The sequence below is a fragment of the Centropristis striata genome, chromosome 3 (assembly GCF_030273125.1).
Source record: "Centropristis striata isolate RG_2023a ecotype Rhode Island chromosome 3, C.striata_1.0, whole genome shotgun sequence".
In the NCBI taxonomy this organism is placed as follows: Eukaryota; Metazoa; Chordata; class Actinopteri; order Perciformes; family Serranidae; genus Centropristis; species Centropristis striata.
The window spans coordinates 27,370,453-27,396,526 of record NC_081519.1 but is presented as its reverse complement, the minus strand read 5'-3'; the positions used below and the strand labels follow the sequence as shown (position 1 = coordinate 27,396,526).

The window sequence follows — 26,074 nt, the reverse complement described above, 5'->3', positions numbered from 1 at the left end:
GTGGATATTGCTGGGATACAGACTGCTCTTCTGCCCACTAACAGCTGGCTGGTACCCAGATAAAGTTAGCTCGCTTCTCGTGCTCTCCCGCCACACCATGCCACCGCTGTACTCCTTCTCTGATCTCCACTGCTTTAACCACCACCTGCTCGGACATTCTCAAGGACAATGGAATATTCCACCAACGTTGCCCTTCACACAGAGGTTTCGATTACAGGAAGGACAAAGCAACCACAATTTCAATCCCCACTGCAAACTCATCTGAACACCTTGCCTTCAAACTCCCTGGACCCACTCCACTGGCTATCATCTACCGTCCCCCCAAGCCAAACCCCTCACTCCTCTCAGAGTTATCTGTCTTTTTAACCCAACTTTTTGCCATCTCACTATCCGTTTTCGTCCTGGGTGACTTCAGCATTCACACTGACAACACCGACTGCAAACCTGCCACTGACTTCCAGGACCTACGACAATGTTTTAACTTCACACAACACATCAACTTCCCCACACACAGACGTGGTCACATACTGGACTTGATCTCCTCCACTGGTCTCACCATCCAGCCTCAATCTCCACATTTTAGATCACCTGGCTATCATCATGGACATCGACATCCCCACTCCTTCCCCAAAACACAAACGCATTATATCCTTCAGATATCTTTAATCCATCTCCCCTTCAACACTCTCAGCCTCTCTCAGCTGTAAAGACTGGAAAGACTCTGTCCCGATAATCCAGTTTTTTTCATTATTTCAAACCAAAGTCTACATCTATTGCCTCTCAGCTCAAAATACTTCACCTCCATAACCTGTATGAAGAATTACAATCCGGTTTCCACTCAAAACACAGCACCAAAACATCCCTTCTCCGTGTCACCAATGATCTCCTCTTCTCGTCCGACTCTGGATATGTAAGCACCCTCAACCTCCTCGATCTCACTGCAGCTTTTGACACCACTAACCACACCATCCTCCTCTCCCGACTGGAATCAACCCTCGACATCACCGGCACCGCCCTCTCCTGGATAAAATCATACCTCTCAAACAGACAGCAATTCATCCACATCAACAACTACATCTCCTCCACTGCTCCTCTCTCCCAAGGCGTCCCCCAGGGTTCAGTGCTTGGTCCCCTCCTGTTCATACTCTACATTCTCCCACTTGGTAACATCATACGTTGCCATGGTCTCTGCTTTCACTGTTACACTGATGACATCCAACTCTTCACCTCCAACAAAACCATCTACAATGCTGCCCACTCCTTGCTGACTAACTGCCTCACAGACATTAAATCCTGGATGCAAGCCAACTACTTTCTTCTTATCTATGACAAATCAGATTTAATAAACACTGGGTTCTTCCCCACACACCAGGATCATTGGACTCATTCTCGACAACCAGCTCACCTTCTAACAGCGCTGATATTCTAATCCACGCATTCAAACTTGATCACTGCAACAGCCTTCTCTATGGTTCATCTCAAAAAGTCCTCAATAAACTTCAGTACATCCAGAACTCTGCTGCCCATCTGATCACCCACTGCCGCTCATGTGACCACATCATCCCTGTCCAGAACCTTTACTGGCTCCCCACCAAACAACACATACACTTCAAAGTTCTCCTCCTGACCCACAAAGCCCTCTATCACCAGGCCCCCTCCTATCTATCTGACCTGCTCCACTACCACACCCCCTCCCGCAAACTCCGTTCCTTCGATGCAAACCTCCTCTTCCCTGCTCACCTTCAAAAAACTCACAAAAACGCAGTTATTCAAAATGGCTTTTAAGGCATGACCAATTTTAGTTATTTTGTATTATATCTCTATCTGTTTTCTGACCGTGCTTTTAAATTGCTTTTGTTGTTGTTTGTTTAAATTGTGCTTCTCATTTGTAAAGTGTCTTTGAGCTTCCTGAAAAATGCTCTATGAATAAAATGTTTAATTATTATTATTATTATATAAACTCAGTGTACAAAAATAAATTCTTTGAACAGGAATTTACAGTTAATGTGTTCAATGACAACACTGTCAAATTAATGTAGGTCAAAGATAGATGGAACAGAACAGAATGATGACTGCAGTTACAAAAAAGGAAAAACAGTGTAGAGACATTACCTGCAGTGGACAAGCATGGGTCCCATGTCAGGCATCTGGGCGGCTGAAGACCTGCGAACAAAGGTGAGGACAGGCAGAGTGTACTCAGGGACACCCATGTCGGGCCACTGGGTGTAATGATACTGGAGCACCGTCCTTTCACCCTGGGCCCTCGCCTTTGGGTTCCCCTTCCCACCCTGGATGGAGGAAAAGAAGAAAGAGAGAAGAAAGAGATGTTGGTTAGCTAGGTTAGAGGAAAAAAAAAAGACAAGTCGGTTTTAAAAGCATCACGCCAAGGGGACAAAGAAAGCACAATTTACATGAACTTAGTGACCTTTAAATATGGTTTGGGTCATTGCATTTACCCACAACTTTTAAAGATCCACTTAAATACTAAACTTAATAAGTGAACAAGGAGCTCATTACAATCATTCACTCATTCACAAACTCATTCATACACTGGGGCATGGGGCTAGCATGGGGCGACCATGCAAGGTGCCACCTGCTCACCAGTAAGGTTAACATTCACACGCACTCACACACTAATGGCACACATCAGGAGCAATTTGGTGTTCAGTATTGTGGCCAGGGATACTTGTACACGTAAATTATGATTAAGATTAGATGAAAATTCCCTTAATATTGCCACAACAGGGACATTTCCAACCTCTCCTTTACACACCAGTGAACACACACCATGCTGTGGTGCAGCACATTACTGCACCCAGGGAGCAGTGGAGGTTTGGTACCTCAGCCTTGACCTGTCAGTCCTGGGATTCAAACTGGCAACCCTCCAGTTACAAGCCCGATTCTTTAACAGACTGCCCTGCATGACTGCATGGCCGGGGATCAAACCACTGACCTTGGGATCAGTAGGTGACTGCTCTACCATCTGAGTCCAACCAGGCGCAATGACATTTCAATTACAATTTGTAAGACTTTCAAAGCACTCAGACATAGAATGCTGAAGTTGCTACTGACAGGACAAAGTATCCCCCCCTAATTAGAAATAAGAAAATCAAGTCCTTCATGAATGTTATATCTGCAATTGTAGTCTGTAGTTTCATGTGTGGATTCCTCAATAAAAATCAAATCATCATTTGCCTAAATTAAAATAAAAACAAATAAAAAAGTTGATGTATTCATTGTAATGGGCTGTATCTTAAAACCAGCATTGAGCAGGTAGCACTGCAGGAATTATTTTATGTTTGTTTTTAATTATAGAAAACTAAAGTTGGAAGAGTTGTGTTAAAGATAGAAAGTCCAATGATGTGTTTGTTCACCTAAAAATATAGTAGTGGAGAAAAAGAGTGAAACTGAAATGGGAGTCATTTAAAATGTATTGATTTAATTTCAGAAAATATGAAACTTGCACTCATACAATTCCAAATATTAATTTTTCATAGGCTAAAAAAAGAAAAAGAAAAAGGACAAAGAAATAAGAGGATCCTTAGCATTTAAATTGTGATAGGCAACTAAACAGCCAGAGGAAACGTATGATCCTCACCCACACATTGGTTAAAACTGACATTGTTGTCCATGGCTAAAAAAATCAGTGTTAGAAATGAGTAAATAACAGGTAATCTTAAAGAGTTGTCAACTTGTTGATTTTTTACAAGTTGTAAAGACGTCTATGGGTCACAGGTTACTGTACAGCTCCTAGACTGTATTACAAGAGTGAACATAGTCACTGTGATGTCACCCATTGGTTTGTGGACTATGGTTTTGAAGCCTCAACCTTTTGCATTTTGGTTGGCCACATCTTGATTTATGGCCATCGCCATATATTTTGACAACCAGTACTGATTTGAAGACTTGGCATCATTCATAATGATATGGCCACTAGAGCGTGCAGCTAAGTATAAATGTCAATACAGGTTGTAACAAACTACTGTGGACAGTATTTTGGGGGAGAACAGTCTCTTACCATGTCATGTTATTTAGTATCTTTTATTTTACAGCACTTTTGGTCGTTTTCTTTTTAAAATTACATTTGCTTTATAAATAATACACACAACCTAGATAGTAGTATACTTTGGAGGCCACTTCTTCCTCTTCTGCCCTTATTCTCACCTTTTTCAGTTTAGCGATGCGCAATGTGAAGCGGCGAACAGTGTAGCAGGCATGAACTTTAGTGCTTTTCAGCGTGACAACCATGTTGCCATACTCTTCACTGTTCTCTGATGGCCAATACTGGTCACATTTTCTCTGTAGAATAAACAAACACACACACACACACACACACCACAAACTGTTTAATCAACGGTAAAATATTATATTTTTACAGTAAAATTGTGAGTTTTCTACAGTTTTCTCAAATGTTTTGTATTATTCCTTGTTTTTACGGTGATAAAAAGTGTACTATGGTGATATCTTTCTTCTTTCTTTAAAAACAAAACAAAAAAAACTATGGTAAGATGCAATTTTACGCCCTATTTCTCATGCAATTTGACAGTGTTTTACTGTAATTTCTACAAACATTTTTTACAGTGTATATGGTTTTTGTGGTGAGGTGTTTTCTCTAGAGACCTCACCTTAAATGTCCTAAAATCTCCACTGAGTTTGTGTGAGAGTCAGAACATACCCGGCCTTTCTCCACTAAGTTGGTGATCATGACAATGATGCACGTATTTTGTTCCCACACCATCCGCCAAAAGTCCTCAAAGGTTGACTTGAGAGGTCCCTGGGCTGCGATGTAAGCTTTAGACTTATTATAACCCTGAGGGATGAATGACACAGAATAGACAGATTAGTTTATCAACAAGTGGAAATTGGAAATGACATAAATAAACTATATCAGGGATGGGCAACTGGAGGCCCGGGGGCCACATACGGCCCGCACCCTCACTTGAAGTGGACCTCAGTACAACTACATGCATTTGAGCATGAAATCTTAAAAGTGCTGTGTAAAAATGCACAAAATTACTTCTTGCAATTAATGTTGGTCTACTGTTGAAAAGAAATCACAGCAAGTGGTTATTTTTTTATTCGCTTCAATCCTTTTGTATTCCTATTTATACTGTTCTACATGCATTTGAGCATGAAATATGTTAAGTTACTGCACTGTAAAGGTTTAAAAATGCAGTTTCATCATATCTGGTTAAGGGCACGGTCCTATATGTGGCCCTGTGGTAGTGTCTATGAACAATTGTGGCCCCCTCCAGCATTTAAGTTGCCCATCCCTGTACTATAGTATCACAATCAAAATTATTTCAAAATGAAGATTATATCCAAGATATATTTGGTATTATTTACTGTTTTGTGTTTGTTCTTGGAGTCAGCATCTCTAAAATAAATACCGGTACTCTTATTATACAAACACATAGACAGAGATCAGTATTTGAAATATCCCAATGGAAGCACTCACATCCACATAGTTGGCATTGATGTAGTCGGTGTGTTTGGAGTCCTTCCCGGCCAGCGGCCTCAGCTTCACCCTGCTGTGGTCATCTGAGCAGTAAAACAGTGAGTGTGTTTATGTGACTGAAACCACGGCAAGCGCTGACCTGTAACCCTAACACAGCACTGTCCATAATATGCTGTTATCTTGGTGCCCTGCCAAAACCAGGAAGCACATTAACCTTTGTGGTTGAAACAATGGTCAAACTGGGTTGTCTAGCAATTTACAGACAGCTAAACAGCATGCTACCTGCCCTTTGCTTCCAGCATGCACTCCAATAACTCAAGACTGAACTGCTTTCAGAAACAGCCAATGGTTGTGAAATATTCATCAGACTGATGTGGTGAAGCCTGTGTGTGGTGCTTCTGCACTCCAGGGTTTGTGGTAAGTGTTTGCTCTGCCAGTGGGGGAGCCCAAGGGTGAGGATGGTGAGTGGATAGTGGTCTGTTTAACCATTAACTCACACTTTGGTTCAGAGAAATATCTCAGGATTCTATATATGTTGTTGGGGTCATTATGTGAACTTTCCTTTCATGATATCATTTGGGAAAATCATCAACATGAGGGAGTACTCTGCTGATTTGGGTGATGCAGCTCACTTGCACTCAGGATGCTGCATGGCTTAGTACCATGATACACTCTAAAAAATGTTTGTAGAAATGACAGTAAAACACTGTCAAATTGCATCAGAAACAGGGCGTAAAAATAAAAATGTAATATCAACGTAGTAGACGCTTGTAATTACTGTAAATTAAGGAATAGTGCAAAACCTATAAACTGTAGAAAACACACCGTTTTTTTCATGTAAAATTAATGGAGAAATACCATTATGTCACAAGGACAAAAAATAAAGGCACTACTCAGTCTAAATTACAGTCCATGCTGATTTTACATTTAAATTTACAGAAGAAAACTCACTGTATTTTTTACGGTAGAGTTCTGGCAACCACAGCTGCCGGTATTTTACCGTAAATTTAACTTTTTTTTTTACAGTGTAGTTGCAGTGTAAACTAATGCTCTCCAAAGGAAGAACACTTTTTTGTGATTCTTTCTTTCTGGGTTTCTTCTCATCACAGTCCCCTCTTTGAAGTATTACCTTGCTGCAAAACCCCCCTAAGAGTAAACTATGATGAAAGGTGCCTTTTTGGACAATGAAACATAACTTTTAAAACATAAATAAGCTTAAACCTCAGCAAAAACACAGATGTTTTTCAGTGAAAATTGGTAAAAACCCACAACAATGAGCCTATTGATAAGTTTAAATGATCAAAACACGTCAAATTGAATAAACTTGTATCTGGAAATTATTTTTGATTAACTTAGTATTTCAAACCATCAGTCTGAGGTGTTTACACAGCAGGTGTATAAAATTGGCCCAAAAATATTTTTTTGCTATCACAACTCAGTATGCTGAACAAACATTAAATGAAAACTGACGGACAAAATATACAGTGTGGAGCTTGAATTGGTTGCAACATGAGTGAACATTGAATGAAACTGCTGTGGATATAATTCATGTCAGAGCTGTGACTAGTTTGACATAAAGGGGAGATTTGTGGACTGGCTGAACTGAGTCGTAATTTTGGAGCAATTTGTCAAATGAATGTAGAGTCTAAAAGTTGACGCTTAATTCAGGAAATAACAATGTGTTTGACAAATATGTTCAATATATTTTAACACTTTTACCAGATGACCAGACATTATTTAAACATGAACTGACTTGCGTAGCAAATGTTGTATATCTCTTTTCATGTCTTCAGAAAAACAGATATATCTTGCCCAACACTCACTGCAGATCTATAAATTGCAAAAGTTAAAGTTGTTGACATCATAGTGTGTAATACATGAAAGACAGAGGCCGGGGTGTGCACTCACAGGCCACTATGTTGATATATCTGTTCTTGTGCTTGTTGTCAGGGTGGTTGGAGTACTCTGACGTGATCTTCATATCGGCAGTGCACCGTTGAACCTCCTGGGGAAGGAAACACACACACACACACACACACACACACACACACACACACACACACACACACACACACACACAGCAACCTTTACTATCAAAAGAGCAATCATTGGCCAAAAAGAGACAAAAAAATTTTGTAATGGAGCTGCAACCTTATTTGGAGCCTTCCAATGAGGATAAAACAGCCTACTAAGTCTTAATTAGCCTACCAGCATTACCAATAGGTCATAATGAAAATGTATTAATATGATTTTGTCAGAATGTAGCAAGAACCCAAGTGCAAATTTGGAATTGAAAGCTTGCCTAGTTATAAAAAAAATCAAAACTACCTTTGACGTTGACAAAATTTAGAGCTTAAGGCACCAGGGTGTAGACATTTAAGTTGACTAAAATATGAAAAAAAATGTTTAATGCTATATGTAAGCTATGCCTTTTTACAACTAGCTTTTACAACTAGAATACAAATAGCTTTGGGCCTACACTAATGATAAATAAAAACATTTAATGTAAAAACATAACCATTTTATTTCGGATATTTTTTTTCTCATGGCCACAGAGAGCCAATGCAGATGGCCTGAAGAGCCACATGTGGATCCAGAGCCTCAGCTTGCCTACCCCTGGTGTAAGGGGATCGGGGCTGATACTTGCTTTGGATTTAAAGCCTTGTCTGCCAGTGAGTTGGCTACAGTTGTTGTATCATGGTTTTGGAGATGAAAAAAGCAGATAAGTGATGTACAGTACAGGTGGTTTTCATAGGGTATCTCTTTTTCAACATTTTTATTAATCAGTCAGTTTGTTACTGTGTACTCAATGGGATTTCAATAAAACTTGAGTTGGTTGATTTATTTTAAGATGCCTTGCTCTCCGTCTAACTGTGTGTATAATCACTTCACATCCACCACACAATACTGTCATAGCTGTCTATGTCTCTTACACAAAAGCTGCTCTCCTAGTTCTACCTGTTCCTCAGGATCCTCAACTTCCTCAACAACCTGATTCTCCATCGTTCCCTTTTTTCATCATTGTGCTTAAATAAGCTACAGTACTTGCTTGGCAAAATCATTGATTTTCCTGTCTCGGGGCATGGTACATTTTGGAAACTAACAGCTATAACAAGTGCTTGAGTTCGATCAGACAACTCACATTAAGCACTGTATGTTTAATGCAACACAGAACATGTTAGATCGGGCGTCTAGGCTCCAACTTCACCATTCCTCAGGCAGTTACATTAGATATTGAGAAGTGTAGTAGTATGTGTATGTAGTAAATCCCTGTCGGAGCCTACTGGTGGATGCTGGGGTGGTGGTGAGGCTGAGAAAGCAAGCGGCAGTACAGATGTACGGTGACCCTGAGAGCTCACAGTGCTGCAACTTAAGAAAACACATGCAAATACACAAAACACAAGTGCAGCATTTAGAAAACATGCTACAAATAGATCAGAACACAACAGATGTGTTTCCAGAGGGCACTTTAAAGTGATGCACACGTCCGGACACGTTTGTGATATTATCACGTTATTTCAAGATAATGATAATTTCACGTTATAACGTTATAACGATCATAGCATGCTAACGTTAACCAGCAATCAGTATATTAACGTTAGCCAGCAATCAATAACATGCTAACGTTAGCCAATGATCAATAACATGCTAACGTTAGCCAATGATCAATAACATGCTAACGTTAGCCGGCAATCAATAACATGCTAACGTTAGCCAACGATCAATAACATGCTAACGTTAGCCGGCGATCAATAGTGTGCTAACGTTAGCGGGTTAGCAAGACCAAGACCAACTCGGTGTCCTTGAGAAAGACCAACTAAAATGTGCATTTATTTGATATGTTTAACTGCAGTGTATTGATACGGGCTAGCGGGCTAACGCTATTTATCGCGTTATAACATGAAAATATCATTATCATGAAAAAATTTGATAATTTCATGTTTTAACGTTATAACATGAAATTATATTTATATTGAAATAACTTGATAATATCACATGCGTGTCCAGACGTGTGCATCACTTTTTAGTGTCCTCCTGAAACACTTCTGTTGTGTTGTGGTCTTTGCAGCATTTTCTAAATGCTGCGCTTGTGGTGTCAAAATGATGAAGATGTTTTCTCAATTTGCTTGTGTTTTGTGTATTTGCATGTGTTTTCTTAAGTTGAAGCGCTGTGAGCTCTCGGGGCCACCGTACAGATGCAGCAGCAGCAGCATTAGCAGCAGAGGGAGAGCGGAGGATTACTGTCATCTTAAACAGAGCGCCAGGTTGGACAGAGGGAGTGTTCTGGTGGAGGATGTATGAGGAGTGGGGCTTGTCATGTGTATGGCAACAAAGCTCCAGTTGCCTGGCTCGACTAGCTCACAGGCAGGGCTCCATTTATGTGCAAATTTAGACTGAAAATCAATTACAGGATTCAGCCTGGAGTTTTCTTGTTTACTTCCTATATTTTTTTCCTAATTATTTTCCTCTATGGATACTGCCTCGTGGCTGTTGCTTACAGTCCTAAAAATTACAGAGAGCAATTCTAGCTTAAGCAGCCTGTGAAAATATGTCAGTGTTTAATGTGGAGTTCCTGCCAAGCAAACAGCTGTTGGCTGCTAGCTCAGCATGGCCAACAGGGAAGGCAGGCTCTGGATTTGGCTCTGACCCCTTGGCCTCATTTCCTCTGGAGCTTTACAGGCTGACCGCCCTGTTTTAGCGCCATTAAACATTGATTCATCATACTGATTGGGAAGGGGATTCATTTTGGGTGAGCAGATCAGGTTGCAGGTATATTGGGAATAGACAAGATGTGACTGAAGAAGTTGACACATAGCCAGGTGATGTCATCAGCGGATGGTTCACAGACTGGCCATATATACACTGTTAAAGTCAACCATAAGTAAGAGACACTTGATATTTGCATGCACACAAATGCATTCACACATATAAAAACAATCCACTAATATTGCTACCTTAGAGATAGATCAAGGATGGTCCACCATGAGCCTCCAAAACAGTTTCATTGATTCTTGTCATACAGAAAATCCTGTGAGTGTGTGGCACTCTACCGAAGTGATGAACAGATTTCTTTCAAAAGATTTTCCTTCCTTTTTTTATTTGATGATGGTGGTGGTGGAGAGTGCCGTCTAACGTGCTGCTTCACTCTTGTTTTTCTAGTAACACTTCATAACCAGAGAGAGCTGTAGTGTAGCAGTCTACACAGACTGCATAGTGGCTTGCATTTCCATGCATCTGTGTAGCTGTTAGCCAAAACATTGTTTTAACCAGCTCCTGTACAGCAGTTTAAGGTTGAGGTTGTATTGTTTTCACCTCGTGAGTCTCTGTGTGTAATGATACCTTGTGTGTCTTCATGACAGAATACGGTCCTGGAGACACCTACTGTAGCAGGATCTACCTATAGAAAAGGTTTTGAGTACTAGGTGTTTATATGTCTGTATGTCTGTCTGTGGGTAGATATTGTCAATGTGATGTAGTCATACAACTTAAGAGCTGGGCAGTTGAGATCGAAATGAAGGTTGAGTTTGAAGACTGTCAACTGGGCAAGGATGCCGGATACAGGCAAGTAAACCGTAAGGATGGGATCATTGGCTTCCCTACCTTCCATCTGTAGCCCAATTTTGTGTAATAAGATTAGATATTCCTTTATTGATCCCATGGTGGAAATTCAGGTGTTGCGGTAGCATAGTTCAGAGAAAAACGGGTTAAGATTAGCCTGGGTATACACCTGCCAACTTGTGCGCTCGATTTTGTTTCGAACTGCAAGACGGCATGGAATCCATGGTCGATTCTTAGCCCTGCTTTTGGTATCCAATCACAGAACGGGGAGGGACGACGGCAAGACGATGACGCGTACTATTCAACAGGCAGAAGCTTGTAGTTTGCTTACGGATCCAACATGGCTGCAGCAGACGACAAGCTCTCTGTCGATCTAGCTGTAGACGGTGTTCTTATTTTAAAAGAAGAACAACATTTGGCTTTACACTCCTTTATCACCACCAAAAAGGATGTTTTAGCCTTGCTTCCAACTGGATTTGGCAGAAGCCTTATTTACCAACTAGCCCCGTTAGTGGTTAAGTTAATGGGGTTTAGCCTGACCCCGGTCGTTGTCGTCTCTACATACGTCATCTGGTATTTGATACGATTGGCTTAGAGCTCCGCACAACACTTATGATAGACATTCGTAGCGCCCGATAAACGGCTCTGGAAAATCGTAAACCACGCCTCCTCTACGGGAAAATGAATAGGTGGTCTCCAGACTATATTTCATTTGTGATATAGTCTGGCGTTAGCCAGGCTAGGTTAAGATAATAATAGCCTATATTTCCATAATATCCGAGTTTGTCATCTTATTAGGGAAAGACAACTATAAAAGAAGGTCAGACTATTTTATAAATGGAATGTTGGAACTATTAGCAGCTATGGGACTATCCATGAGCATTTACTAATTTCTATGTTGGTCATGATGTCATTGTTTTGCTGGTGTTTTGGAAAATGACTGCTCTGAATGTGCATCAGAAAAAGGCATCAGTGTAGGAGCCTTTGGGAAGATAATGTGCATACCATGCTGCTTACTCAACACTTTGTGTGCAGACATGGTGGAGTATGTTGCTCTCACATCACCCACAGCTGTACCACCTGCTTGATCTCTGCTGACTATTTTTGATTTAGTCAGGCTTTTCTCTGATAACTATAGGATGAGCACTTATACACCAAGCATGTTTGTAGAATTTCACTCAATTTCTGGAACACTGGTACTTTAGTTTAGTTGGCTGGGTGACAACAATGCCATTATACTATTCTGCCCTACAAAGCCTAACTGCAACGACTATGCAAAAGGTACAACAGAGAAAAACTGCTTTAAAGGTTTTTAACATGTTTTAGCTGGTTATTAAAACAGAAAATTGGTTATATATAGATAAGTGATATGACACTTATTTCACCATGTATTGATATGGCTTATTTCACCTTTGACCCCCCAAAAATAGTTACTGCATTGCCGTAAAAGGTTCTAATAGTAATGCAAAAACAGAGTGCAGTTAGGCTTCGTAGGGCAGTATAGTTCAGACTAAATAGTGATGATTGATGTCCTCACTACACAGACTACACTCTGTCAGTATAAGACACTGGGACAGCAGAGATGAGGAGGATGTGGGAGTAGGATCATTTCATTTGAGAAGGGGTTCTCTTTCTAAAGTACTTTCTTGTCAGCCTATAGCGGAGCATAGAGGTGAAGGGGAGGGGACACATTGGCAGTGTAACTATTAAGTTACTCATTCAAGGGTCTAACTCAGTCCACACACTTTTCTTTTTCAGAGAAGAGGACTGAGGCAGCTTTGGCTGCTGTGCTAAAGCAAGCCAACTTCTGTCTTTTTCTCTGCTGTAATCATAGTCATTCAGTATGCAGCCTTTTATTGTCTTCATTGTCTCTTACTATCACTGCTTTCAGTATTTATTTGGTGTGGGTGTGTATTTAGACAGTAGATAAGTCATATTTTAGTCCCCCTCAAGCTTATAAACAAAGGGAGCTCTTCTGAAAAATGACTGAACAATATATTTTAGTGACCCACTACATGTGCATTTTCTGTGCACATAACTCTGCAAAGAATCAGATAAGAGCTACTTCTTATCTGACACAGTGGCCTGTGCCACAGTCTGTGGTGGTGACCTGCTCTTGTACATTCTTAAACAAGTTTATCATCGCCTGGCACTCAGCATCTGATAGTGTGTGTGTTCAAATGTGGGTGTGTTTCCAAAATGTACTGAATATATCAGGCGATGAGGAGCTTGGGCAATATATCGACTGCAGGTCCAAGAATGCAGCAATTGTATATTATATCTGTTCATGTTATGAAGTGTATTATGTATGTGCTTATGTTGCTGAGGTTTTTTTCATAGTGTTTTCCTCCTTTCCTCAATTTGTGCTGTATTTCTTTTCTTTCAGCTCTGTCTCCCTGTCCTGTCCACCTCTGTCATATTGTATGTGTGTTTAAGTATACATTTGGACGGGTTAATGGCTTATTTCATTGACAATAAAGGAAAATCTGAATAATGTTTGTTTTGCACATACACAACTTGACTGCTTACCTCAAAATCTTTAGAGAACCCATGTTGGTTATTTGAGTAGAGTTCAGAGACGTGTTTGATGAATTGCTTGACTGGAATGGCCTCCATGTCATCTGCAGGGACGAGAAGAGGCAAAGGTTAAACCTGCTCTACAGGAACAGTGACTTGCTCCCGCCCCCCTCCCAACTGCTGACTCTAGACGACTTCTAAATTTGACAGTAGACAAAAACGGAGCAGCCTGCCTTTGACAAATAAAGGTAAAGTACACAAGTATTACGCGACTTGTGAGTGACGTTGTGCCAGATGAAATTCTATTGTTTTGTCAAATCAATTACTCCCTTTCAGACCGGTGTAGTGCAGGGTGTCAGACTGATCCATGAGAGGCCCCGTGGCTGCAGGTTTAGATCCAACCAAGCAAGAGCACATCTGATACAACAAATCAACTGTGAAGACAGTTCAGGTGACTGAATGAGATGAGTCAGGTGTGCTCCTTAGTATTTAAACTGTCTTACAGATATCAACACCTACAGAGCCGATTTCTCACCTCAAATTGATGAGAAATTCACTTCTGGGTCCATGAATGCTTATAAAGTCTTATTCAACCACAGAGAAGAGGAAAAAGAGAAAATTGTGCCCTTGTGTTATAATGATACATGCTGAGAAACATGTCTTTTGCAATCAATGAATCAAAATTAAGGGTTAAGGGCAAATGCTAACTTATGCACTCATGGTAATGGTGCTTCAAATATATTCCTTCCATTATCCCTGCCAAGAATAATGACTTCAGTCAGTTGCACTGCTTTACATTTAGGAACAAATAATTAAAAAACATACAAGAAAGCTTACATTGGACATATTTATGTTTATTGTTATGATGTTGTGTTGCTTGTGAAAGCTTTTAGCAGGAAAGCATAAGACTGGAGCGCACGTTCCATCAGCTGGTGAACAATCACACATATAATCAGTTGCAAAGTGCTAGTTGTTCTTCAACACTGACAGCATAAAAAGCTCAACTTGACCCAGAGGACTAGAGGCTGTTCATTGAAAAGGGTGAAAAACACCACACGGCAGCTAAAACGCTCTCACAGCGCCCCTCAGTTTAGTCTTCATCAAATATTAACAAGAGCATACACTCACTTGCTCACACTTTGTGCCTTGCGAGACGCTCATTTAGGTATGCAAATATGTCAAAATGATTTGTGTCAGTAAACACAGCAGGCTGCTGAGTGTTAGGCAGAGGGTTGCAAAAGCCAATTAGCTACATGGAGAACTGATCCAATCTGTTTGTATTGCTTTGATGGATTTTACTGACAGTGGAGTACCATCACTTACAACGGTGCATGTATTGTATCTGGGATAGTTGTCCTTTTGTTTCCATAATATATACAGCAGTAAAACACCAGTTTGCATGACTGAAGTGACATTTTGTCCCACTTAATTGCTGGAGTGTTCTTTTAGTTCTGCATGTTGTTCTCCAACTGACAATGCAAAAGTACAACAGAAACAGAGACAGGTTTTCCTCCAGAGATTTTCTATCTGGCTGTTTTCTCTACAGTCATGTGTCAGACAACTCTTACTAGTGGGGCGGATTAGCTGAACAATCGTTCACTTTGTGATAAAAGCATGAAATTTGGTAGATGTGTTGGTGAATATGTTTCAAACAAATCTGGATATTGGGCCACCTCAAAAGTGCCCCCTAGTGGCCGTGGCAGGCATTTGTTATACGAATAAATCAATTATGAATAAAAACTGCCCTTTTAATAATACCAACTGGTGATGAATTGTATATTGTTGGAATGCCTGATTAGTCACCTTTACAACGAGGTACATCTTGTAAGGATCGTGCATTCATGGAATGAGCAACGAGGCTGAACGTGTGGGTAGCACCCCCCAAAAATGTGCATCCCCTGTGGGGCGGATTAGCTCAATAAATCACAAGAATTGTTTATTTTGAGATAGAAGCACACAATTTAGTGGATGTGTTGGTGGATATGTTTCAAACAAATCTGTATATTAGGCCATCGCAAATTCGCCCCCTAGTGGCCATAGCAGTCATTTTCTTCGTTAAAATTACTAAAAATACTTAAATTATTTCTTAAAATATTTAAAATGAGCTAGCTGGCATTTGCTTCCTGGGACAATCCGTGCAATGGACTGTCCATCAAGGTATGCTAAATATTTTATTTCACCTGTTATAATTATGAATAAAATATGCTATGAACATCATAAAGGCTAATAGTGGGGCGGATAAGCTGAACAATAGTTCATTTTGTGATAAAAGCATCAAATTTGGTACACTCATTGCTGAATACATGTTTAATGAATCTGGATATTGGGCCATCGCAAAAAAAAAAACTTCTGATGGCTGTGGTTACTGGCATGGAATGCTTTGCTCAGACTGGGCAACTCGCTTCAAGTGCTGCAGCAGGGAATCCTGAGTTGAAAATGTTTGGAATCTATGTTCACGGGAGAGTGTGGATTAGCTGCCATGTACACTGCTCAAAAAAATCAAGGGTACGCTTTCATCTCATGTCAGATCTTGATCAACAAATTATTTACAGTGACTCATCTAGTGATATTCTCAATAGCTTTAAATGATTCTTTGACCCAGAAAATGTATATTTTGACACCAAGATTGACCTTCTAAGTGGCTTGAAAGATATATTGGTTCTCATAGACTTATGGCTTATGGCTTATATGGCTGCCATCTCCGATCTGCAATCTTGATGAAGTGACTCCTACCAAAAGTTGAAACTTTTGGTGATAGGGAGAATGTGGAAAATTTTTGGTGCTTTTGTCCGGCGTGTCCCCTTTCTTCTCAAATCTGGTCCTAAGCCGCCTGACTAACTGTGATGGAGTTATAAAATACATTTTTTATAAAAGAACCACATGAGCAAAGGAGACATATGACATATAGTGTATGTGTTCGTGTGTGTGCCTGTGTGTGTGTGTGTGTGTGTGTGCGCAGAGAGAGATGTCCACATTCCACAGGACATAATTTAACAGTGTCTTATTAAGCTTTCACACCCAACAGCCACTGATACATGTTCCAAGCTAACTAGCTAGCTTAAGTACCTATTTTTGCTATCTTGCTAATTTACTTTTCCGCCAAGGCCCATGATGATTGTTTTTCTCTTTAGCCTTTATGATGTTCATAGCATATTTTATTCATAATTATAACAGGTGAAATAAAATATTTAGACATACCTTGATGGACAGTCCACTGCACTGATTGTCCCAGGAAGCAAATGCTAGCTAGCTCATTTGCTAGCTAGCTCGATGGCTAGCCCAATTGTGGTGGGGCAGGAAAAATAACTGAAAGTGTCTAACTGGATTTTTGTTAATTTAATATGTGTATTTACATTTTTTAATTTACGTTTGTATATTTAATTTACATTTTTTAAATATTTTAAGAAATAATTTAAATATTTTTAGTCATTTTAATGAAGAAAATGACTGCTATGGCCACTAGGGGGCGATTTTGCGATGGCCTAATATACAGATTTGTTTGAAACATATCCACCAACACATCCACCAAATTGTGTGCTTCTATCACAAAATAAACAATTCTTGTGATTTATTGAGCTAATCCGCCCCACAGGGGATGCACATTTTTGGGGGGTGCTACCCACACGTTTAGCCCCGTTGCTCATTCCATGAATGCAAGATCCTTACAAGATGTACCTCGTTGTAAAGGTGACTAATCAGGTTTTCCAACAATATACAATTCATCACCAGTTGGTATTATTAAAAGGGCAGTTTTTATTCATAATTGATTTATTCGTTTAACAAATGCCTGCCACGGCCACTAGGGGGCGCTTTTGAAGTGGCCCAATATCCAGATTTGTTTGAAACATATTCACCAACACATCTACCAAATTTCATGCTTTTATCACAAAGTGAACGATTGGTGTAAAATATTTAGCTAATCCGCCCCACTATACACACATTTTCATTCATGGGGAAAACATTTTTTACCACTCAAGTCGATGATCAATACAACTGATCAGCTACAATCCACATGTATGCCTGGTTAATCTGCTCTGTGGCCAACTGAATAGTTTTATACGTTCACATGTGTTTGTATCTATCAGAACAGCAGTTAGCAAAACTAAGAAAGGCTTCACTGCAAAAAAAGGTGTGTCTAAAAACAAGATAAAACCACTAAATCTGAGGGAAATAATCTTGCTGCATGGACAGATGATTTCACTTGTCAAGATTTCTTGAATTAAGATTATTAAATCTAGAAATAAGCATGTTGAACACTTAAAATAAGTAATTAACTCTTAAAACAAGATACATTATCTAACACTTCTAAATCTAAAGTTTGTTTTATCTTTATAAGAAACAAATAATTTGCAGTGCACTCTGCTCGGGCCAGTTCATCGCTGCTTGCAGCTTTCATTTATCTTGTTTTAAGAGTTGTTTTTTTTTAAAGCATACAACATGCTTATTTCTAGATTTTACAATCTTAATTCAAGAAATCTTGTCAATTGAAATTATCTGTCCATGCAGCAAGATTATTTCCCTCAGAGTTAGTGGTTTTATCTTGTGTTTAGACAGCCCTTTTTTTGCAGTGTTGGAATCTATTATAGTTAATTCTCAGTCCAACTTTCAAAAAAAATAAATAAATGAGTGCATGCATTAATCACTAGCACTGTGCTTTTAGAGCACTCCACCAATTTAGCATTGCTCTCTGATGAGACTTATAGGCTTATGCCATGCATTATTTTACCTTGGAGCAGACATTAGCCACAATGCAAGTTTAACAGCTGAACGTTCAGACTGTTCTCCTAAAGAACTCAAACAGAAATGAGGAGCAGATTAACTTACTTATTTTTAGCTCCACACCCCTCGATTTTTTTTTGTTTTTCAAACCTGCAGTTTTCAAACGGAACTGACACTAACTCATGCTGGGCTCACACCAAAAGATTTCCACAGTCCCAGACTAAAAACTGAAAGTCTTTAGTAAATCTAGGAGTTTTACTGGAGTCACGGCGCTCCCGTCATCTCCATCGTTAAGTTTAAGGTAGTAATCTGATCTGTGTCTTTTTCTAGTCTTGGGTTTGTGATAATACCAAACGTGTTTGATATTATCTCAAGTCTCAGTGACGTAACAGAATCACCAACCAATAGATGAGCGGGGGAAAGGTCCCTGGTTCCAGACCGGCCAGTAAAACCACTTCCACAGGAAAAAGTTACATCACAATAATGTTAGTAAGCTCAGTCCTAAATAAAAATATACTGATGTCATCTATTTAGACTTTTGGGGGCGCTGTTTCTTAGTAAAGAGAACAGTAAGGAGACCCAGTTAAAATGTATCAATAAATGTAGGCCTACACATAAATAAGTAATAAATAATTGTTGATTAATGTATGACTAACTAAATGAAAGTTGATAGAGCTGCTGAATATAATTATTTAATTAAACTAATTATAATTAAATAGGATATAAATGTATATCATGAATTCATCTCTAAATTTTCCTTTCCTTTATTCTTCCTTATATCTATTTTTACTGTAAAATAGTCAACTTTTCATGTCAGAAAAACAGCTCCTAAAAACACACTTTGATAGTATAACTTATTAGACCTGAATTATTAACGACTCCTGATTTAAAAAAAAAAAAATTAAGAAACTTTTCCTTACTTCCATAGATTTTAAATATCAACACAATACCATTGCATCACTGGTTATCTAATCATCTCATGTTCACATCTGTAATGATTGTTTGTGTGTGTGTCTATGTAATTTGTTGACTGGGAAGTTCTGTAGTAAGTGGTTGCTGCCTTCAGGTTTTAAATTCAGCAGAAGGTCTTAAAGCGGATTATGGGATGTGCAAGGCTCTAGGTCTGAGCTTATTGAGGCAATTAACACCACTAACATATGGTCACACACCACCCTGTCTGCTGCAGGGACTCTCATGTCCACACAGTGTTTTCTGACTTTTACTCTCCAAACATCTGCAGAGCTACAGGACACATCTAGTTGTTATCGGAGAAAAACACAAACATCATACCACACTGTTGTGAAATGAAAGGTGAATCCACTCAGAGAGCCTGTGTTCCTGCAGGGATGTAGGATATCGGCTGAGTGGTAGACCCTCATTCTGTCTGTGATGGATTCTGCCATGCTGGGCACACTGGCCCTGGTGTGAATTGAGGCCTTTGGACTCAGCCATGGCCCACTGTAAAGGAACCCCTAAAACTTTCAATTGATTTGACGAGTTTGGATCCAAATTGTGGAGCTGAGGACTAGAGCTGGAGCAGTGTTAAAGCTCTGTAAAGGTTTGATACGTACAAACTCCACCCGTTTAGCTTTAACCATCCTTCATTTGTTTGACCTTCGGGATAAAGAATTGATGTACTGTTTTAGAGATGCAGAATGCAAACTTCTCTCGTTTAACTTTATTCACTCGAATTAGTCATGGTCATGTGCTCAATGTGGCTTTTAAAGGTGATGGTTTCTTAGTCAGGGATCATCAAACTGTACTGACAAAAGAAAAATAGGACAAGTTTTTTTGCTGAGCCTATAGTCAGCTCATAGAGGTGTACACCTGCAAAAAAGGTGACTACAGTGTTACTACTAGTGAAGGGACAATGAAGCTTCATGAACCACTAAATCTGAGGGAAATGATCTTGCTGCATGGACAGATTCACTTGACAAGATTTCTTGAATTAAGATGATTAAATCCAGAATTAAGCATGTTGAACGCTTAAAATAAGAAACTAAATCTTAAAACAAGATAAATTATCTAACACTTCGAAATCTAAAGGTTTTTTTTTATCTTGGTAAGAAACAAATAATATGGCGCTCCTTGTTCAACAAAGGGCTGAAAACACACTCAATTACCATTGCTAAAGATCACCATCTAGTGGGGTAAAAAAATAAAGCAAATGGTTCACAAAGCTTCGTTGTCCCATCACTAGTTACTACAGTACTTATATACTACAGTATTGTCCTGTATTCTGTATGCATCTATGTGCTTTGTTTAATAGTCCCAAAATGGGGTTGTATAGCAATGTAGTTATGGTCAAATATATTGTTTTTTTAAACTGCATCATAGTAATAGCTAAAGTGGACAACACTGAATATACTAACCCATATATTGATCTATCTCACACAGTGAACAAAGAAAAGTATTTTAGTCAAAGGAAGCTATACCGCAGCAGGATTCTTACAATATGATAAGACCACATGATAATCTCATGGTCACATATCACGCAAATCCAGGTTTTGTGGATTGTGTCTGCAGTCAGTGTGCAAGGAGCTATTGGCAGCCTCTCTGTGTTGTCATAAACATGCTGCTGCCAATAGCAGCATGTTTATGACAACACAGAGAGGTTCAATGTTGGTCCATGTTCAGAACAACAATAGCGGCTCCGAAAGAGGTTAGCACAGATGCTGCTTTAGCATCAGTTAGATCCAAACTGGAGAGTATTTCCTCATTAAAAGTAGAGCAGAGAACAGCACTGAAGGCTTTGGCTCTTCTGCCAAGTAGTTTCAGCATGGATGGTGTGTGACTATGATAGATGGTCCATCCAATCACCTGCCAGGTATTTTTTGAAAGTGCTTGCTCTTTCCAAAAAGTGTTTCCAATGCCGCGCTCTCAGATGGCTCCTTGGAACAGTATGAGGTTAAGGTACAGCAGCACATCAGGCCAGCAGCTCTGCATGGGGTCATACATGTGAGAAGTGCTGTCACTTGTTCTTACCTGGGATGGGGATGACAGGGATCGTCTCGTTGGGTACCACCCTTGGCGAGTTGCTGTCTTCCACGTAGAAGTGGGCTGTCTGAAAACAGCGCCTAACACAAAGAGAGAGGTAACATTTTAACAGTTTCCAGAGGTAAATCATGTTCTGGCTGTGTTGTAGTTCTTGTTTGGGTTTGTCTTTCTTTTCTCACCATAAAAACGATGACATTCAAATGCTTAAAACTAATTCTCATCTCACAATGTATTTTCTCTATCATTACTCCTGACCTCTTGTGGTTTTGAAATGACTATTGTCAGGCTTCTGTGTGTGTGTGTGTGTGTGTGTGTGTGTGTGTGTGTGTGTGTGTGTGTGTGTGTGTGTGGAGAGAAAGAGAGAATATATTATCATGGCAGTAAATCCTCCTCCCCTCAGTATATATGGCAGAACTTCACACACACAACACACACAATTGAACGTGAAAATAAACGCACACATTACAGTCTTGTCAGAGCTGAGATCTTAGTTATGAATAACCATAGCATACTGCAGGTACTCTATATAGCAAAGGGACTGGTCTAATTTCTAATCTAATCTACTGTAGCTGACACACACACACACACACACACACACACACACACACACACACAAAGAATATGTCTCACGCTAGCTTTGTTTGAAGCCACATATACGAGTATTTGTGGATGCAGTCGTACCGGGAAGCATCAGGAGACACATCAGAAGGCCTCCTGTCGTGTTTTTAATCCGTGACGGTGATTTAGACACTTCACATATGTTTAACACTAGACTGCTTTGAATGGAGAGCTGCATCAAGCATTTAGAGAGAAGTAGTTTAAATACAGCACATAGGCATACAATTAAGCCTACATTTAATATATGTTGGTATTTATATAAATACATAAATACATAATTATGTACATAAATTGTACATAAATACAATATAAGTCTGCGTATATATTATTACTTGATTGATTTTTGATTTTGATAAATATTAATGTATACATGATATTAAATGAATACATCTGGCATCTGAACGTAAACAACAGAAAAAAAGCTTTTCTCTTGGCTAGGGAAGAAAAGGTTTTACATGAACTGTATCAGCTGCTTCTTTACACCACACACTGGCTTTTCTCAAAGTTTAACCATGGGAATGGCAGACCAGAATATCATCTCATTTAATCATTTTGTAACCTTTTGTAATTTGTAAATGACACACGAAATTGTTAGCCAAGAGGCGCAGGTTACCGCTACTCATATTGACGTTTGTTGTTAGGCAGTGGCCTCAAGTAGCCATAGTAATTATGACAGGAGGAAAGGAGGAAGTGAGTCAATAGAAATCAAGACCAGGAGTCCCTTTAGGGTGGGTGTGAGGCCTGGACTGTGTCAACGTTGTTATTTTAATTAACTTGCGTAGATAGATACATATTTCATGTACCCTATGTAACTGCCTACTGTAGTTACACAGGGAAAGATCCAAACCAGATCCTTTCCTAACCGTAACCAAGTAGTTTTGTTGACTAATTTTAACGAAGCAGTTCTGGTGCCCAAACATTAGAAAAGTACAACCATTTTATAATGTCATGTCATGTTTAAAACCATTTTACAAAACAGTCATATTTTGTATTATACAAAATGTTGTGTATGGCTTTTCTTGGGATATTCTATGAATTGTTCATGAGAATACATTTTTATGCTTTCCTAACATACACCTTGTTGTGGTTGTGTAAATAATGACTGTAGCCTGTCAGGGACACAGGCTGGACAACAAGTTTTCCAACATAAACAGCACAAGAGGTCATGTCTCAGTACCACAAATTACGGTACATATCATAAAAGCACATTCTAAAAATAGCACAAACGTACGGTCTGCGTTTAAAAAAGGCTGCAGTTTCTGTAGATTTATGTTGTAAAACCACTGACGTAGGTTTAGTTACTTCTGGTAAGACATTATAAAAGACAGTTTAAACAGTAAATAAAAGTACGTAAATGCCGGAAGTGAAGTAGTTACAAGGGTCACGTGCCCTCCGCAATTTACGCAAAAAACGTAAGTTAGGTTCAAAAACGTGATTAAGTTAAAAATGGTTTAATTTTGTTTTCACACGTGACGTGAACCCCGCTCTCACGGGTAAAAGCTCGCTACTTGTTCAACCATCCACCACCCCTAACTCCAATAAAATGCAGGAATTTGCCATTATTAACTTCGCTTGGCTGTCAATCACTACTACGTCAGTAAGATGGTGGTGGGCGGACAGTGAAATATGGAGACGTAGCCCGTTTTTCGCAGCCTGTCCACGCGATCTATATTAACATTTTTGACAGGCTGAAAACAGGCTGGGCTCAAGTAGCATAATGTAATTGTATTGCTGTTGCAATCCTGTTTTACTGGCCTAATCTTAACAAAAAAAACCTTAATCATAGAGGTGGAGGATCAGAGCATGCTCATATGAATTGATATCAGGAGTCAAACCAACAGTATTCTTATGAAGGGCTTTGTATGATTTCTTCTAAAACTTTTGCAGTAATTCTTGTGATATCCTATGAAATGTGACCTGTGACATTTGTGTTTGCACCTGACTCCTGCTCTTGTACCTTACGTCACAATAGCTGTTTCAAACATCACCATCGCTGTTTTAAACAAGTTAATGTTTAAAACTGTGAGCTTTCAGTAACAAAACGTCTTCCTTAAGGTTGGGAACCAAAACCAATATCCAATGTTAAAGAAAAAGAAAGGGTTAGGCTTAAAAAACACTTCTTGTGGGCAACAAAACCAAAAGTTAGTGGAAAAGAGCAGGAATAGGCTTAAAAAAACTGGACATAACGTTCGTCAATGGGACACGGCCACTGGTCTCCTGGTGAAGACAAGGGATCTAGCACATCAGCCACCCTTCCCTCCCACCTGACAGCTGACCTACATGGCTTTTAAAATTACACGGCTTCCTCACTGGACAAAATTTCGTGGCATACCTACAATTTCCACTGCAGGAAATTATATGAGCCATTGATGAGAACAGCCTATGGGGTCTTGTGTGTGCCTGATGAGAAAACTGCCGTATGGGTGATTTCAGAAGGTAATAACAAACCACCTGTTTCATCATTGTGTACTTGATGGTAACCACATTTACAAATAAGGCTGTAGAGTCCCCCCATCCACCAAACGCTACAGAACAAATAATACAGAATCAAAAGAGTTGCCGATGAGAAAACAAGAAAAAAATGTATATTAGTAGTGAAACAAAAAGGATTACTAGAAATAAAGAAACATTACTGATGCTCTTTTACTTTTGCCATTCTGTGCCTCCTTGACACCAGGTAATGAAAGTAAGACTCTAAAGTCCCTAAAAGGTTACACTCCATTCTTATTACAAGGTGTTAAAATAAAAGAGTGCCACCTGCCTTGTTTTAGGCTCAACAGCTAAACGCTTACTGACTCTGTGTGCTACCAACTCTCCTTTGCGCTGTCTTCACCTACTACAACCTCCAGTGACAACAACAGTTACTCAACACTCTGTGTGTGTGTGTGTGTGTGTGTGTGTGTGTGCTGTGTGTATGTGTGTGTGTGTGTGTGTGTCCAGACCCTCCCTACCTGTATTTGATACAGAGCAGAGAGCAGAAACTGTTCATCCTGGTGAACAAGCAGAGGATAGAGGCTGCCGCATGCTGTAGGTGACATGAACTAAGAGCGAGTGCAAAGAGACGGAGGGACAGAAGGGGGTAAGACAGAGGGAGGGAGGACGGCTTTCCTAACAAGGCATGAAGGGGGTTGTTCCCTCTCGGTGACACACACACACACACACACACACACCCCCGCAGATCAGTCCCACTTCCTGGTGTGAGACAGCTGGTGTCATGCATTCAAGTCACATGGGACAAAGTTGACAGAGTAATGCTGTGGTTCGAAGAAATGATTTACAAACAAAGAGGTCACAGTTAATACATAAGACAGAAAAACAACTGAAATAACTCATTGAAAGCCAAACTTTTGTACTTTTTGCTACCTATTACTTACTGTCCTCAAAAGGAAGAGTTTATATATATATATATATAGTTTATATATATGTATATATATATATATAGTTTATATATATGTATATATATATATATATATATATATATATATATATATATTCATGCATTCTTGTTGGCAGTGTAACAGTGTGAAAATGTGATTACTATCAAATTGTAATTCCATCATCACACTGTCCTTCCTATCTGTAGAAATGACTTCCCAGATACTGTTTATGAAATTATGTCCAATTTGCTTCCCAACAGCATTTAAAGGAAATATTACATCATCAAGTAAAGTAATCATTTTCTTGTTAAGAAGCTCAGAATTACCTTTTTCCCATATGACATGAATGCAGCAGAGCAGCAGTTTGAGTGCAGCAGGGGCGGAGCCTGTGTGGAACACTGGGTTGTGACCTGAGCTTTGCTCCACAATAGGATTAAATACTCCAACACACCCCCAGTATCTGGTGCCAAGGATATGTGTGTGTGTGTGTGTGTGTGTGTGTCTGTGCTTGTGAAAAGGGTTATACACAATTTCTCAACACTTGTACTGTAACCTTAACCAGTGTTCTAAATAAGAACTCTCAGAGATCATGTCCTATGAAACATTCTGAAGATTCAAAAGACAAAAGACAAAAATAAAACCCTGTTAATCCTGTTAACCATCTGTCAGGACCCACGCCATGTGATTATTGTGTCACTACTATGTTATGTCTTTCCTCACATGCCATAAATGTTTTTTAACAAACAAATGTTTCTCAGTTTGAGTATTCAGTATGTCTCTGTACTGCATTCAGTTTTTATTACATTTGTAGTGGCCCTACTTTTTAGGA

General features: G+C 39.5%; 1 protein-coding gene across 2 annotated transcripts in view; it reads right to left on the bottom strand.

The window, feature by feature from the left end:
* LOC131968891 (receptor-type tyrosine-protein phosphatase gamma-like) overlaps window positions 1-26,074 on the bottom strand; it is a 519,997-nt gene that overhangs the window by 17,138 nt on the left and 476,785 nt on the right. The window contains exons 14-21 of one of the 2 annotated variants that reach the window (XM_059329944.1): window positions 24,820-24,909; window positions 21,239-21,330; window positions 13,547-13,638; window positions 7,367-7,463; window positions 5,459-5,541; window positions 4,676-4,810; window positions 4,165-4,299; window positions 2,113-2,288 (exon numbers count right to left, since the gene is read on the bottom strand). In XM_059329944.1, coding sequence (XP_059185927.1) covers window positions 2,113-2,288; window positions 4,165-4,299; window positions 4,676-4,810; window positions 5,459-5,541; window positions 7,367-7,463; window positions 13,547-13,638; window positions 21,239-21,330; window positions 24,820-24,909 — 900 coding nt within the window. The remainder of the gene's footprint in view (window positions 1-2,112; window positions 2,289-4,164; window positions 4,300-4,675; window positions 4,811-5,458; window positions 5,542-7,366; window positions 7,464-13,546; window positions 13,639-21,238; window positions 21,331-24,819; window positions 24,910-26,074) is intronic. The other variant, XM_059329943.1, reaches the window with a different exon arrangement.